The 16,614-nt window shown below is 35.9% G+C and overlaps 1 protein-coding gene and 1 non-coding gene across 2 annotated transcripts in view; both read left to right on the top strand.

Moving 5' to 3' along the window:
• Positions 1 to 16,614, top strand: part of Kdm5b (lysine demethylase 5B) — a 79,241-nt gene that overhangs the window by 23,617 nt on the left and 39,010 nt on the right. Inside the window, exons 2-5 of the mRNA XM_026397155.2 lie at positions 5,964 to 6,041; positions 8,164 to 8,286; positions 9,235 to 9,405; positions 13,890 to 14,024. Of these exons, the coding sequence (XP_026252940.2) occupies positions 5,964 to 6,041; positions 8,164 to 8,286; positions 9,235 to 9,405; positions 13,890 to 14,024 (507 nt within the window). The remainder of the gene's footprint in view (positions 1 to 5,963; positions 6,042 to 8,163; positions 8,287 to 9,234; positions 9,406 to 13,889; positions 14,025 to 16,614) is intronic.
• On the top strand, positions 12,781 to 12,883 carry LOC113188769 (small nucleolar RNA U13). Its single transcript, XR_003301582.1, has one exon. It is a non-coding gene; the product is annotated as a small nucleolar RNA U13 (small nucleolar RNA).

Raw genomic sequence — 16,614 nt, forward strand, 5'->3', positions numbered from 1 at the left:
GGTGTTTTAAGGGCATGTTACTGACGGGTATGGTGATGCCCGCTTGTAATCCCAGTGACTCTGGAGTTTCAAAGCAGGATGATTACAAGTTTGAGGCCAGTCTGGGCAATTGAGTCAAGCCCCTGTCTCAAGAAAAGAAAAAGAAAAAGAAAGAGGCTAAAAAGACTAGGATGCTCTTTAGTAGAGCATCCTTGGGTTTAACTTGGATGTTAATTTTGATATACTAAGAAAATATGTATGTAGAAAATGGCTCTTACTTCTGTTGGCTTTGGGTTGAAAATCCTATGAGCACATTTGTTTTGTGATGTCTGGGTTTCATAGAACATATGCAATTAGAAAAATGCTTTTGTTCTTAGTTAATGTTATTCTTTGTAAACTAACAAGAATGTGCTTTTGACACTGATTTTTAATTGGTTTTGTCTGCAGGGAGTCAGAGAGCCAACTTATGTAGCCTCTGTCTAGAGTACACTTTTCTCATTTTGCTAATTATCAGATCTCAAAATGATGACAGTCTCTATAATTAGAAAGATTAAAGGAGTATTCTAATATGTGAAATATGGATGCTAATAGTAAGTCATCTACAGAATGAATTTTCATGGCATTTAAGAATTTTTAGCATCCTTTGAATATTATTTTCTTACTAGTTGATTTAGTCTTTGAAATATTTCAGTTAAATGTGTTTTAAGTTGTTGCCAAGTTAGTGCTGAGACTGAGGAAAATGTTTACCTGATGCTTTGCAGCCTCTGAGGATTTTGAAGCTTCAACTTCTTACTTAATTGCCTGTCCAAGGAATACATTTTTGAGTGCTAATAATTGAACCTTTTTTTCTGTCGCTGAGGCTGGCTTTGAACTCGCAATCGTCCTGTCTCAGCTTCCAAAGCAGCTGGGATTATAGCTGTGCACCACTGTGCCTGGCCTACCTTTCCATTCTTGTGGGTTGTACATGATGTGGAGTTACATTGGTCGTGAATACATATATGAAAACAGGAAAGTGTTAAATAATATAGTTCTTGTAGTTTTTATTTTGAAAGTTAAAACTGTAAAGTTTTAAAAATGAAGGAAATTAAATCTCAGCAGGGAATTTATTTAGATCCACTTGTAATCTATGATTTCTTATTACTTTATGGACTGAAAATACTGTTTTTCTGTAAGAAAAATGGTTTATTATTGGGCTGGGGTGGTGGCTTGCCTAGCATGTTCGAGGCCCTGGGTTCGATCCTCAGCACCACATAAAAATAAACAATTAAAGTATTGTGTACAACTATTAAAAAAAAGAGAAATAAAAAATGACACTTTTTTTGGGGGGGGTGTACAGGGAATTGAACCTAGGGGCACTCACCAATGATATACACCCCCCAACCATTATTATTTTTTGAGATTTAGGTCTTGCTAAATTGCCTATGGCCTCACTGAGTTGCTGAGGCTGTCCTTGTGATCCTCCTGTCTCAGCCTCCCCAGTTGCTGTGATTACAGGCATATTGCATCACCATGCCTGGCTAAAATTTTTTAAAAATCTTTTTTTCTGTAGTGCCATGGATCAAACCCACAGCTTTGTTCATGCTAGGGAAGCCCACTACTGCTGAGCCACATTCCCGGCCTTTAATCACTTTATTGATTAGGTTACACGATATATTCCTTTTAGATTAAGTGTTGAATTAGAAAATTTCACAATGTTTGTAAGTGGAGATCTTATTATTTGACTACTTAATTTGAGAATCATTTCCCTTAATTTTTACTTATTAGAGCCTTTTTATTATGGTTTCTTACCTTTCTTTCTTAATGGCTTATTTAAAACACATGACCCAATGAGGCCATACTTTGCCAAGGCTGTCTTGGGTTCCCCATGATAGTGAGCACTCAAATAATGTGCAGTTCTTGTGTTGTTTTTTTAACACTGGGGATTGAACTGTGGCACTCATCCACTGAGCTACATCCCCAGCCCTAGTTTGTATTTTATTTAGAAACAGAGTATCACTAAGTTGCTTAGGACCTCTAGTTGATGAGGCTGGCTTTGAATTAGTGATCCTCCTGCCTTAGCCTCCTGAGCCTCTGGGATTACAGGCACATGCCACCGCACCCTGAAATTCTTTTTTTTTTTTTTTTTATTGGAGTACACCTTTGTTACTGAAAATGAAAGTCCCAAAAGGAATGGCATTTATCTTTTTTCCTCTAATTTGCAACTGAAAGAGGAGGCAAACATTTCAGTAGATATTTTAAAATGAAAAAAAGATTTTTGAAACTTTTAATTATAAATTTTAATTGATGTGTCATTATAAAATATAATTGAAGTGACTCTTGATGTGTCACTTTTAGTATTCATTTTATTTGAGGCTACAGGCTAAAATAAGCATAAATTACGTATATAGAAATATAAAGATATACTTTAATTTTTCAAAAGTTTTACAGGCTTATCAGGACATGAAATTTCTATATCATTGTGTTTAGGGATTAGAAGGCTTATTATTTATCTGATCAGTCAGGGAGTAATTTATATCACCTTTAAATCCTTTTGGATGGTATAATAAAACTAAATATTTGATCACTTGTTTGTATATGTGATACAGGGATTGAACCCAGGGATGTTCAACCACTGAGCCACCTCCCCAGCCCTATTTTGTCTTTATTTAGAGACAAGGTCTCACTGAGTTGCTTAGGGTCTCGATAAATTGCTGAGGCTGTCCTCAAACTTGCCATCCTTCTGCCTCAGCCTACTGAGCTGTTGGGATTATAGGTGTGTGCCACTGCGCCTGGCAGACTTTCATCTTTAAAAAGATGGACACAGCACTTTTATTTTGTTTATTTAGTTTTAAGTGGTGCTGGGGATTCATCCCAGGGTCTCACACATGCTAGGCAAGCGCTCTACTACTTAGCTAGAACCCCAGCCCCTAGACTTTCATCTTTTTGACTAGTATGGAGTATTTTTAACTTTCATCTTTAAAAAGATGGACACAACACCTTTATTATTTAGTTTTAAGTGGTGCTGGGGATTCATCCCAGGGTCTCACACATGCTAGGCAAGCGCTCTACCACTAAGCTAGAACCCCAGCCCCTAGACTTTCATCTTTTTGACTAGTAATGAAGTATTTTTATTTTTTTAATTTTATTTTTTTAAAGAGAGAGAGAGAGAGAGAGAGAGAGAGAGAGAGAGAGAGAGAGAGAATTTTAATATTTTTTTTTAGTATTTGGCGGACACAACATCTTTCTTTGTATGTGGTGCTGAGGATCGAACCCGGGCCGCACGCATGCCAGGCGAGCGCGCTACCGCTTGAGCCACATCTCCAGCCCTAGCAGGGAGTATTTTTGTCTTGAAACATATTTAGTATGTCATTAACTACCATTTAAATATTAGCCATAGTCTTTATTTATTTGGTACCGGGGATTGAACTCAGGGGCACTCGCCACAGAATCATATCCCCAGCCCTATTTTGTATTCTATTTAGAGGCAGAGTCTCAACTGTTGCTTAGCGCCTCACTGTTGCTGGGGCTGTCTTTGAACTTGTAATTCTCCTGTCTCAGCCTCCTGAGCTGCTGGGATGGTCATAGTCTTCATTGAGAAAGGAGTGTGACTGAAATGGCATTAAACTTGTGAAGACTTTTCCTGTAATTGTATTCTTAAACAACCAACCCTCACGTGTCCCCCCCCCCCCCAAACATTCTTTTGGTGTGATGGTAAATACTTTTGTACTAATTTGTAATCTACTTTTTAACTCAACATTTTATTAGAACTTGCAGGTGGGCATTTCAACTGGAGTCTTTCATATCACTAAAACAAAACTAAACTTTTAAAGTTTTCTTTTCTATTTTTTGTTAACCCCCCCCCCCAATCCCTGGTACCACTGGGGATTGAATGCCAGTGTGCTCTACCACTGAGCTTCCTGCAGTATAGGTTCGAAAGGTGAAAAAGCCTTTTTTTTTCTTCTTCCTGTTATGGTAGTCTTTAAAATAGGTAAAACTGTGAACACAATTTTTCATGTTTTGTTTTTGTTTACTCATTGAATCTTAGCTATTTTCAATGTTGAATGTCTAGATGTTTTATTTATTACCGCTGAGTAGTATTATTATTTACAGATATACCAACATTTATTTAACTTACTCCTCACTGATACATATTAGGGCTTTGTTGTTGTCATTTATTTATTTTTGTTTTGTTGTACTGAGGATTGAACGCAGGGGCTGTCTACTGCTGAGCTATGTCCCCAGTGCTTTCTGTTTATTTTGCTCAGGCTGGCTTTGAACTAGTTATTCTCCTATCTCACCCTCCCAATTAGTTGGGATCACAGCTGTGTGTATCACCATGCCCATCTTAGTGTATTTGGGTGTGGGTTTTTTAAAAATAATTTTTTATTTATATGTATATTTTTAGTTGTTGATCAACCTTTATTTTACTCATTTATATGTGGTGCTGCAAATCGAACCCAGTACCTCACATGCTAGGCAAGTGTGCTACCACTGAGCTACAATCCCAGCCCATGTATTTGGTTTTAAGTTGAAACAATTCCGCAGTGAATTTCCTGTGTCTACATCTTGTTATTGTGAATACTAATGCATATTTATAAATTCCTGTCAGGGAATTTCTTGGTCAGAGGGCATATGCCTTAATAAGCTTCCTAAATATCTTCCAAAACTTATCTTACCATTAAGAGTGCACAGTTTGTCACAAATTTCTAATATTGATGATATGAAACAATATAAGCTTTGATTATTTCTTATTTGGAATTAATTTGGACACCAATCTTGGGATGATTGGTCATTTTCCATTTCTTTTTAAAAATTTGGTTTGGGGGATTAAACCCAGGGCCTTATGCATGCTAACACTACTCCCATTTTTTCTTATTGATCAGAGATTCTTTATAAATCTGGCGTTTTCAAATGCTGTATGTTATTCATTGTTATTTTAATATCCTAATGTTTCTTCCTAACATAATACTGCAGTTAATTTCACACATGTAATTTGTTCACTCTGGTTGAATTATTCTCTTAGGATAAATTTCTGTGTATGAAATTGGGCTAAAGGATATGAACTTTCTTGAATTATATCTTTTCAGTATTTAATTTTTCTATTTCAAAGCCTCTTTTTCTTTTTTTCCCTGATCTCCTTTATTGATTTCCCTGTTCCTATGATTATGATTATGATTATTTTGGTTGAATACATTTACATTGTTGTGCAACCATCACTGCTATCCATCTCTGGACTTTTTCATTATTATTTCAAATGAAATTCATTAAAAAGCATTTTAAAAATATTTTAGCTCTTCCCTTATTGTAGATTTTTGTTTGTATTAAGTTCCACATAGGTATGCATTTATATGTTTTTCTTCTTTTTTTTTTTAAAGAGAGAGAGAGGAGAGAGAGAGAGAGAGAGAGAGAGAGAGAGAGAGAGAGAGAGATTTTTAATATTTATTTTTTAGTTCTCGGCGGACACAACATCTTTGTTGGTATGTGGTGCTGAGGATCGAACCCGGGCCGCACGCATGCCAGACGAGCGCGCTACCGCTTGAGCCACATCCCCAGCCCTATATGTTTTTCTTCTTGTTTGATTCTTTCCTCATGATCTCACTTCTCCCAGTATAGAAGGATTCTCTAGAGATAAAGTATCTATATGAATAGACATGTTAAGGATAGTGAAAATTGGTTTTGGATGTCAGTTCCTCTTTCCCCCTATTGAAGAACTTATCTTCAACTTTTTAATAAAAGCTAATGTGACTAGAAGTTGAAATATATAAAAATATATATTATAGTGTTGATATAGTATTGTAGTAAGATACTTCTGTAGTAAATAAGAAGTTAGAGTGTCTTTTCCTAAACCTGGTTTTTCAACACAGACTGGGGCTTAGTGATGTTGCTGGGCGGCTCAGCAGGGAAGGGAGGGAGTATATGGGATATATCATTCATTCGTATATATTCTGCTACTAAATGTCAAATAATTAAAAATTCTTCTAATAAGAGCTTTTGCTCTCTCCTAGGATTGGCAGCCACCTTTTGCATGTGATGTTGATAAACTTCATTTTACTCCACGGATCCAGAGGCTGAATGAATTGGAGGTAATGTCTTTACTATTGTTCCTGTTTCTTGTTTTCCTGAGGGGTCCACTTTGAAGAGGATTTGTCACCAATCTGGTAGGGAAAGAAAATATGTCCAATAGTTGATCATGGTAAAACAATTTGCTGTAAGGCCATTGAAACAGACAAATTTTATTAAAAGCAATGATACTTGTTAGACACTTTTTGGTCTGTTAGTAAATCCTATATTAAGGCGATAATCATTAGAATTTAGGTTTTGAAAAGAATTACACAGTAGAACAGATTCTATAGTCCAAATTTCTTCAAAGTGCATAACTTTGTTACTTAGATTTAATAATACTTTAGTTTCCTAAGGAAGAGTGAGGAACACAGAACATTCTCTAGAGAACAGGTGTTTCTTCAGTTTCTAGCCACCAAGAACTTATAGTGCAGAGTAGATAAGACTTGTGTTGTTTGTAGTTTTAAAATCTGATTTTAATATTGAACTAAATATCCTTAACTGATACAGAGCACGTATCCAACAGAATTTTATAGACATTGATAATAGGATTAAAATGTGTATATTGTAAAGAATTTCAAGTTCAAATTAAACCTGAAAACAGGAGATAAGTACTAACTTGAAATCTTGGTATGATTGAGAATATCTGAATATTGATCCCAGTTTTGGTCTGGCTTCCAGTTAAATCTCCCCAAACTGTCCAGCTTATATTTGACAAGGATAGTAAAAATAAAAATGACTGTATAGTAATAATATGTTTAAAAATAATATTTAAAAAAGTTTCCTTTTTTATCTTTAAATATAGGGGCTTTTAAAAATTGATATGGGGGCGCTGGGGTTGTGGCTCAATGGTAGAGCATTTGCCTGGCATGTGAGAGGTACGGGGTTTGATTCTTAGCACTGCGTATAAATAAATGAATAAAATAAAGATCTCTCTTTTTTAAAAAAATATTTATTTTTTAGTTTTTGTCGGACACAACATCTTTGTTTGTATGTGGTGCTGAGGATCGAACCCAGGGCCGCACGCATGCCAGGCGAGCGCACTACCGCTTGAGCCACATCCCCAGCCAATAAAGATCTCTTAACAACTAAAAATATATATATTTTTAAAAAAGACTGATATAGGCTGCATCTGGTGGTGCATGTTTATAATCCCAGATACTTGGGTGGCTGAGCTAGGAGGATCAGAGCTGGGAATGTACAGTGTTTATCTAGCATGCACAAGGCCCAGGATCCAATCCCCAGGACCATTGAAAAAAATTTGCTATAGAAGCACTATTGTAAATCTGATTTTAGATTTGTGTTTGAGCAAGTAAGAAAATTTCTACTTGCAACAAGCCTTTGAAATCTTGTTGTAAAAAGACCAAGGTGGGTATATAAAAACTTGTCACATGGACTGGGGATGTGGCTCAAGCAGTAGCCCGCTCGCCTGGCATGCGTGCGGCCCGGGTTCGATCCTCAGCACCACAAACAAAGATGTTGTGTCCGCTGGGAACTACAAAATAAATATTAATAAATTCTCTCTCTCTCTCTCTCTCTCTCTCTCTCTCTCTCTGTATCTCTCTCTTTAAAAAAAAAAAAAAACTTGTCACATAACTTAAGCAGTAAAATGAAATTGTGATTACTCTGGTACCTCTTAAATGAAGCACCTTTTAGGTAACCCTAAAAGGGACTGTTTATTGAATAAAGGACTGTTTATTGAATGTTGAACTTCTTGCCTGGCGCATGTATGGTAAGGGCTAAATTAAGGTTTTGTTGAGTTAGTATATAAGTTTTTAGCCAACTTTATTTTATATACTTTCAGCTATTTCTTTATTAAAGTATGATTGTTTAATCAGGTTTATCTTGTTTCCTTTGATTATTTCTCTTGAATTCAGAAAGTAGTTTTGCACTTAAATATTCTAAGAATGAAAATATGGCACAGGCAGGTAATAGACATGAGCTTTAAGATAAACTAGGTAAGTTTATTTTGTAAGCAGGCATATGTGCCTGTGGTCTGAGATATTCAGGAAGCTAAGGTGGGAGGATCCCTTGAGCCCAGGGATTCAAACTAATCTTGGGCAACATAGTGAGACATGTCCAAAAATAAGTAAACAAACACATAAACAAAATATTGAGATTAATGCTCAGTTTTTTGTCATTTAGGCTCAAACTCGTGTAAAATTGAATTTCCTGGACCAGATTGCAAAGTATTGGGAATTACAGGGAAGTACTCTAAAAATTCCACACGTGGAGAGGAAGATCTTGGACTTGTTTCAGCTAAATAAGGTAAAGGGCTAATGACCACCTTACTCATTTATATAATTGTGAGCAGTGCATTTGGTTTTCTTTGCCTTATGAAGAAAATTGTTGTTTAAAATATTTAAAGTGAAGCTGGGTGAAATGGCACACTCCTGTAATCCCAGCAACTGGGTAGGCTGAGGCAGGAGGATCGTTAGTTCAAAGCTAACCTCAGCAACTTAGCAAGGCCCTAAGCAACTCAGCAAGGCCCTGTCTCTAAATAATTAAATACAATAAAAAGGGATAGGGATGTGCCTCAGTGGTAAAACACCCCTGAGTTCAATCCCTGGTAAAATCCTAAGTAAAGTGAGATTTTTAGTTCAGTTGAGTGTAAGAATCTGAAAGTCTTGTCTGATCTGGAAGTCTTGTGGAATATTTTGCTGCCACCCGTTTTTGTCATTTTTAAACTCACCAATAATTCTGAAAACTATTTCTTTCCATTTTAGTACACACAGACAAACTGAAGCTCATGGAGATTTAAACAAACAAACAAACAAACAAAAAAACAACCCAACCAAAATGGCTGAGCTCATAGTTAATTTCCAGATCCCACTTTAATCTAAAGCCTGCATTCTTTCCACCAAACATCATTTCAGGCTTTCTGTCCCTTAGTTTGTGGAGATTTTAAGGGTCACGGAGTAGGACCAAGTACCCAGGGCCTTTTTTTTAGTAGAGATTTGATTATTAACCTTATTCTTCTAAGATGACTGCTTTGGGGAAGCGAGAAGTCATTTTGGGAGGGACAAAATGTTTATGAACATGTTGTTAAAAGAAATGTTTTAATTGTCTAGCTTGAAATTAACAGCACATGCATTTTTTCTTTTCACTTAGGAAAAATATTTTTAAAATATAACCATAGCCAAGAACATTTTGTTCTTGGAGTCTACCTAGACATGATTTCCACATAAGTGTTTCTAACTTTTGCTATTTTAACAGTTAGTTGCAGAAGAAGGTGGATTTGCAGTTGTTTGCAAGGATAGAAAATGGACCAAAATTGCCACCAAGATGGGTTTTGCTCCTGGCAAAGCTGTGGGTTCACATATCAGAGGGCATTATGAACGAATTCTCAACCCTTACAATTTATTCCTGTCTGGAGACAGTCTGAGGGTGAGTTTTGGGGCTCGCCACAAACTTGTTTCATTCACTGCTTGTTGGTACATTATCTTTTAGGGGGAATGAAAAAGCCTCAGTTGTGTTTGAATGACACTGTTCAGAAGACTTTGGTTTTTGGCTGTTTTCTCCAGTGTTGTTATTCTGTTTCGAGAGCAACCATACTTAGACATTTGTTTTTAGAATGAGTAAGATTATAGAGGACATGTCGTTTTACTGTCAAAAACTGAAATCTGTATTTACTCCACTACAGGTGTTTCTTTACAGCAAGAAGTTAATTACTGTGTAGTCAAATACTTTTGCATTTGCTTGCTATTTAAAGCATCCCTGGTAGCCATATTATGAAAGTATAACTTGGAAAATAATTTATTTGTTCTTTTTTGCCAGCAGAGATTCCCAAGGAAATGGTCATGTAGAATGCTTATATTTGTAAAGGAGAAGGAATTCAAAAATACTGCATAGCTTCAGGCTGTGTGGTGGGATTACAAACCTGTAATCCAGTTAATGGGAGCCTGAAGGAGGAAGAATACAAAATTTAGGACCATCTGGGCAATTTAGTGATGCCCTATCTCAAAATCAAATTAAAAAAAAAAAGGCTGAGAATGTAGCTCAGTGGTAGAAGATTTGCCTAGCATATGCCATTCCTGGTTCAATCCCCTGTACCACACCTCAAAACAAAAAACCCCAAAAGCTTTGTAGCTAATGGGTTCCTTTTTCAGTAGTTATTACCTAGCCATGTTTGTTTCCATACAGAACTGGTATTTGTGAATTTACTCAGATAAACACTTTTGTTCTCATTAATTAAGGTAAAACAATATTGTAGAAACTTCCTACCTATTTCAAGGTTCTGGCAAAAGAGTGTCATAATTTATTTACATCCTTTGAGTTATTCTTAAGACTAGAGCAGTGAGCCCTATAATTTTAAAAGTTGTTTCTGTGTTATAGAAAGGTAGATAATAACATGGTTTCTGAAGGCAAACCAGTAATCAAAACTCTGTTCTAATATTATAATCTAGTACCATCTGTAATGCTTAAATCCTATAGATTTTCTTCCCTTTCTTCTTTCTTGATTCCAAGTAAATTTTCTTTTTAGCCTAGAAGAAAGTGACCAATCTGATATTCAGAAAGCTGTGTGTCTATTTTTGTTACTGGGAACTGAACCTAAGGGTGCTTTTATCACTAAGCTACATCCCTATCCTACCACCCGCGCCCCCACCTTTTTTTCTTTTTTCTTTGTTTTCAATTTTGAGGCAGGGTCTTTTTGTTAAGTTGCTGAGGCTGACTTTCAAACTTGATCCTCCTGCCTCAGCCTTCTGTGTAGCTGGAATTACAGGCATGTGCCACCATGTCCAGCTGTTTTAATGTATATTACATGAGTGGTTAGTGAGTCCATGGATGAAATTAAAAACAATTATTGAATTTGGAACTTTTATGGTTCTGTTTTATAGTCAGACCTAGATAGAGTTGTCCATATAGATTTTCTCTTTTTGAATCTGAAGTGTGGAGGTTACAGTGAATCAGGGGAGAGAAAGTTCCTGCTTTAAAGTTCCAACATTTTAGAAATATGTCATCTGTATACTTAGGCAGTGGAAATATCATGAAAATAAATTGCCCCTAATCCTCCCACTTGTTATTTCTCATGGCTATTTTTATGCATGTATATATAAATTGGCAATGGGTTCTTCCTATACAATATTGTTATCCTGTCTTTTTAGCATATCATGAGCATCTGCTATGTCATTGAATGCTTTTAAAAACAGTTTTGAATGATGGTGGCTTTCCATTTTATATTCAGGTCTTGATTTAATTTCTTCTACTGTTGAAAGTTTATATTGGTCCCCCTTTTTTGTGGTGGGGGGTGTGGACAGGGAATGGGAATCTGGGATTGAACCTAGGGTCTCACACGTGCTGAGCAGGAGCCATACCACTGAGCTACACCTCTAGCCCCTGTGCTCATTTCTCATTGTCAATATTTGTTTTTATGGTAAAGGAGAATTAGAAAATATAGAGTTTTAAAAAAGAAGTGCACATAGTGAAGGATTTATTGCAAAAGGGTGAACTTCAGCCTAAATTTGGAGAAACTTGAGAAAAGTTGAGCAGTGATATATGGGCATTACAGAACACAGGTCTCCATCTTGCATCATCATGTTTTTTAAATGTCTTAAGAGATTACTCTGTGGGATGATGTGCTTATGTTATGAATCTGTAAATCCCTGTTTCTCAAGTAGAGGTTAAAATTAGTGTTTTTGATAGCATTAGATATAAAACCAAAGCTTCAGGTGTGTGTTTTGAATTATGGTTCGGACAAAATAATGAAGCTCTTCATGTATATTCTAAAAAGCTGCTAAGCTTGTAGGTCTCAATATATAGAGTCCCTATAGAACTGAACTGATCATAGATAATGGAAATCATTGAAACTAGTGGGAAATAAATATGGTCTGAATATTTAGTATCTGAATTTCTGACCCTCTTTACAGTAATTAGTATTTCCCAACTTTGGTGTCTCAAATAGAGAGTTCATGGAACACATAAAAGGGTTAATTTATGTGATGGGCAAGTTTATTCTTCTCTGTTTGCTTTGTTTAAATGTGCTCCAGATGCTCAATAGAAGACTTGTTATAGAATGGTAGATATTGTTTCATAACAATTTTTTTTAAAAACTCAGGTTCTCTCACTTATTACTGGTGTTTTATTCATAAGTTTTTCAGACTATTTAATTATAATATTAATAATATAATAGTTGACTTTTCCAAATAAAATCACTTAGAAAGAACAAAATATTTAGTATGGATATGTTGTTGTGCCTTTGGTGTATTCCTTACTTGATGTTCTGTTTTATATGTTATATGTTATATATGTTTTATGTTTATATGTTATATTTCTTAAACATTAGAAATTAAAAAAAATTGTATTCTAATGTTTAAATTTCTTAAACATTAGAAACAAATTGTTTCTCTATGGTTTCTTTTGTTTCTTCTCCCTACAGTGTCTCTATTTTCTCTGCAAATATAAAGGAAAAGGAGCTAAACTTGTAAATAAGACTATATGGTAGTAGTGGTGCCCATAATGCCAATAATTCTGGAATTTTGTTATTTTAGTACCTATCATACCAAATACAAATGATATGAAACATCTAGATGGTTACATTTTGGAACATTTTGCAGGGGGGTTTGCACAGCTGGTATAGGGGATTGAAACCAGGGGAACTTTACCACTGAGCTACAATCTCGGCCCTTTTTATTTTCTATTTTGAGATGGGTCTCACTAAGGCACTGAGGCTGTCCTGAAACTTTTGATCCTTCTGAGTTGCTGGTATTATAAATGTGCATACTGTGCCTAGCTGGAACTCACTTTAAAAAAATGCTTTGCATGATCCTTCGGTTCATAAGCGTGACGACTGGGTGTTCATGCTCCTGTGTGTGAGATGTTCCTCCCTCTAAACCTTGTTACCACATGGCATATTACCTGTCTGGTGTGGAAAAAAAAAATGCTTTGCATGCAAGGTAGGATGGTGCACACCTATAATCCCAGCAACTCTGGGCCTCTGGTTGGAGGATCTAAAGTTGCAGGCTACCCTCAGCAATTTAAAACAGTAAGACCCTAGGCAACCTAGTGAGACCCTGTCTCAAAATAAAATAAAAGGACTATGGATGTAGCTTAATGATAAAGTGTCCTGGGTTTATAATCTCCTCTATCTCCACCTCCTGAAAGCTTAAGATGTTTGTGGGTTCTCTTATGAAATGGAAGTGCTAACTTAAAATTCATATTAGCTTCAGTGGTGATACTTTGTTGTGTTATGCTGTATTGGCATTAAATACCATCTTTTAGCCAGCTTAGAATTAAACTAAAGGAGAAAGTGAATAAGTAGAGACTTGTATGATGAGCCAGTTATTGCTTTGAGCTACTGATTAATCTTTGCTTTGTGAGTTAGACTTTGTTGGAGACATGCAAACCTTGGAATGCTTGTCACATGTCCTGTTTTCTCAATTTAGGTGGTATATTTTGGTGACAGAATTGCTTAGTTATTTCTAAAACTATAAGATGGTAAAATTGTAAAAAACCTATTGGATTCCCCTTCTTATTACTCAGCACTTTTTGAAAAATAATAAGTTCTAGTAGGGGTCTTTTTAAAAGCTTGTCTTCAGTTAATTGACAGTTGCAATCAAGGGAAATTGCAAATGGCTCTTTGGGAGTGTCTGGAACCTGCTGTGGTTTCCTGTGACTTAATGAGATCAATGAAATAAATTGAAGAAACTAAATTCAGTTGTTTAAAAAAGTTTAAGCTGTTGTACTTATTTCATGTATGTATATTATTAGTTGTTAGTTTTTTAAAACAGATGCAGACTTTGTCTTTGTATTTAGATTTTAAAAAATAGACCTGTTTGTTATCTACATAAATAATTGTACCATGTAAAAATACATCAAAACAAGATTAAAAAAAAAGAAGGGAGATTCATTAATGCAATTTATTTTATGTTTAGTGTCTACAGAAGCCCAACCTGACCACAGACACAAAGGACAAGGAGTACAAACCCCATGATATTCCCCAGAGGCAGTCTGTGCAGCCCTCAGAAACCTGTCCCCCAGCCCGAAGAGCGAAACGTATGAGAGCTGAGGTGAGAGCTGCACCAGGTCCATTAGCAGGCATTGTAGAGTTGTGGTGCTACGGCTGTCCAACAACTGTACCTCTCTCATAGTATGCTTTTTATAGTTTTGAACCTTATTAGTCTCACACAAGGAGGCTTTGTGTATTCCAGCATTTACACTTGTGGGGTGGGGTGGTGGGAATTGTGCCAGCCTAGGGATAAGAAATTGAAGAGCTTTTTCTGGGCTTATGTTGCTTGGATAGCTGCTGAGTTGTAACTAGTCAATACTTGGGAAGAAGAATGGGTGTTCTTGTGCTTCTATTTGGATTGCCTGTTGCCCTTTTCTTTCTTTCTTCTTCTTTTTTTATTTTAATTTTTAGTTGTAGATGGACACAATACATTCATTTATTTAATTTTATGTGGTGCTGAGGATCAAACCCAGTGCCTTATATGTGCTAGGCAAGTGTTCTGTCACTGAGCTACAACCCCAGCCTGCCCATTGCACTTTCAAAGGTGATATACATTGGAGATTAAGGGTGGGAGATGTGAAGATGGGAAGTTATCAGTTTTTTAAAACAGGTTAGAGAGTGAAAGGCATAATTCTCAGACTTACTGAAAAGTAGCATGGAATCAATGTCAAATACTTAAGCTGGGAGAGAATTGGGCAGCTTAAAGTAGCTTTAAATATATGAGGTGAAATAAAAGGAAAATCAGGAGGAATAGTAAAAGACTGATAAGAAGTTTCCCTGGAAGAGAAAGAATATTTTTTCAGTTATCTTGTTCCATACAGAGGTGTAAACTTTTTGGATTCCTGTCTAGTATGTCTGATAGTATGTATGTTTTAGGATTCAGAATATATAGGGAACATTTAGAAATGAGAAGCTTCATATTGCAGTAACCACACTTCTCAATCTCTGACTATTTAATAATCATTGACAAAGATGGAAAAAAAAAAGACTCAGCCATTTTGCTTTCTGAAAAAATGAGTAAATAAGAGAAGTGTTTTTTTACTTTGATAAGTTGGAAATATGAAAAACTTTAGTGACCCCATTTTTTGAATGAGGGAAACTGTCTAGAATAGGAAAATAGTTATTTAAAAGCCATAAACATATTAAGTTTGTTAATTAAAGAATCAGTTCTTTTTGAGCATATCCTTGATCTTTAATAAACCTAAGTACTATGTGTAACTATAATGCTCTAATAAAAAATAATTGTGTAGATAAGCTGGGCATGGTGGCACACCCTTGCAATTCTAGCTATTTAGGAGGCCTAAGGCAGGAGAATCACAGGTTTCACTCTAATCTGGCATAGGTGAGACCCTTTCTCAAAATAAATAAGGGCTAGGGATATAGCTCACTAGCAGAATACTTGCTTACCATGAGCAAGGCCCCTTGGTTCAATTCTCATTACTTCAAAAAAAGAAATAATAGTCGGGTGTGGAGACACATGCCTGTAATCCCAGCAGCTAGAGAGGCTGAGATTGGAGGATCACAAGTTCAAAGCTAGCCTCAGCAACTTAGTGAGGCTCTAAGTGGGACACTGTCTCCAAATGAAATATAAATAGGGCTGGGGATGTGGTTTAGTGGTCAAGTGCCCTGCAGTTCAATCCCTGGACACCCCCCTCCAAAGAAAACAACAACAACAAAAAAAGATAAAAGAAATAATAAAATAACTGAGACACATGTCCTAGGATATGGATGCCTACATCTTGCCTCAGTGACACCTAATGGTAATGATATCACCTGTGGAAGAAAATCTCTTACTTATGGCCATCCTTAATATACCTGAATGAACAAGGGCAAAGTGATATATAGTTTCAGAAACACTACTTGGTTAACAGATCACAAAAATAATTTTGTTTTTTTTTTCCCCAAAAGATATCAGTACTGGGCTGGGGATATAGTTCAGTTGTTAAGAGTGCTTGGTTTGCATGCACAAGGCCCACGGTTCTAATCCCCAGCACCATAAAAAGAAACAAACAAACAACAACAACAACAACAAAACCCAATAAATATTAGTACTTTGAGAAACAGTAGAAACCAAGACTGGCTTATGCCCTCAATGAGAAGGAAGTCCTTAATAGTTTATTGATGCTAAAAGTATAGTTTATAATGATGGTTTGTAAAAAGAATTGAAGAAAATTTTAGAAGCTGAATTTTCTGTGAATACTGGTAGTCAACAAAAATAAATAAGCTTCCAGGAGGAAAATAAGAGTTGTTTCCAATTTGAGTAGTAATATTTCTCATAATTTGTTCCTGATTTTCATTGTTATTTTTGGTGGGGGAGGGGGGTTATTTTATTATTTTTAAACATAAAATAGTGGAGAATACTCTGCTAACTTCTAAGTTTCTCATTCATACCTTAAGCCAGAGTTGTTTCAGGGCTGGGATTGTGGCGTAGTGGTAGAGCACTCACCTAGCATGAGTGAGGCACTGGGTTCAATCCTCAGCACCACATAAAGATAAATAAAAGTATTGTGTCCATCCACAACTAAAAAACATTAAAAAAGTTGTTTCAAAGATAAGGTGGTCTCTAAGGGAAGAGAGAAGTGTGTTTTGAATTTCTTTTTTTAAAATTTAATTTATTTTTTTTTATTGGTTGTTCAAAACATTACAAAGCT

Source organism: Urocitellus parryii, chromosome 9, assembly GCF_045843805.1.
Source record: "Urocitellus parryii isolate mUroPar1 chromosome 9, mUroPar1.hap1, whole genome shotgun sequence".
Lineage (NCBI taxonomy): Eukaryota > Metazoa > Chordata > Mammalia > Rodentia > Sciuridae > Urocitellus > Urocitellus parryii.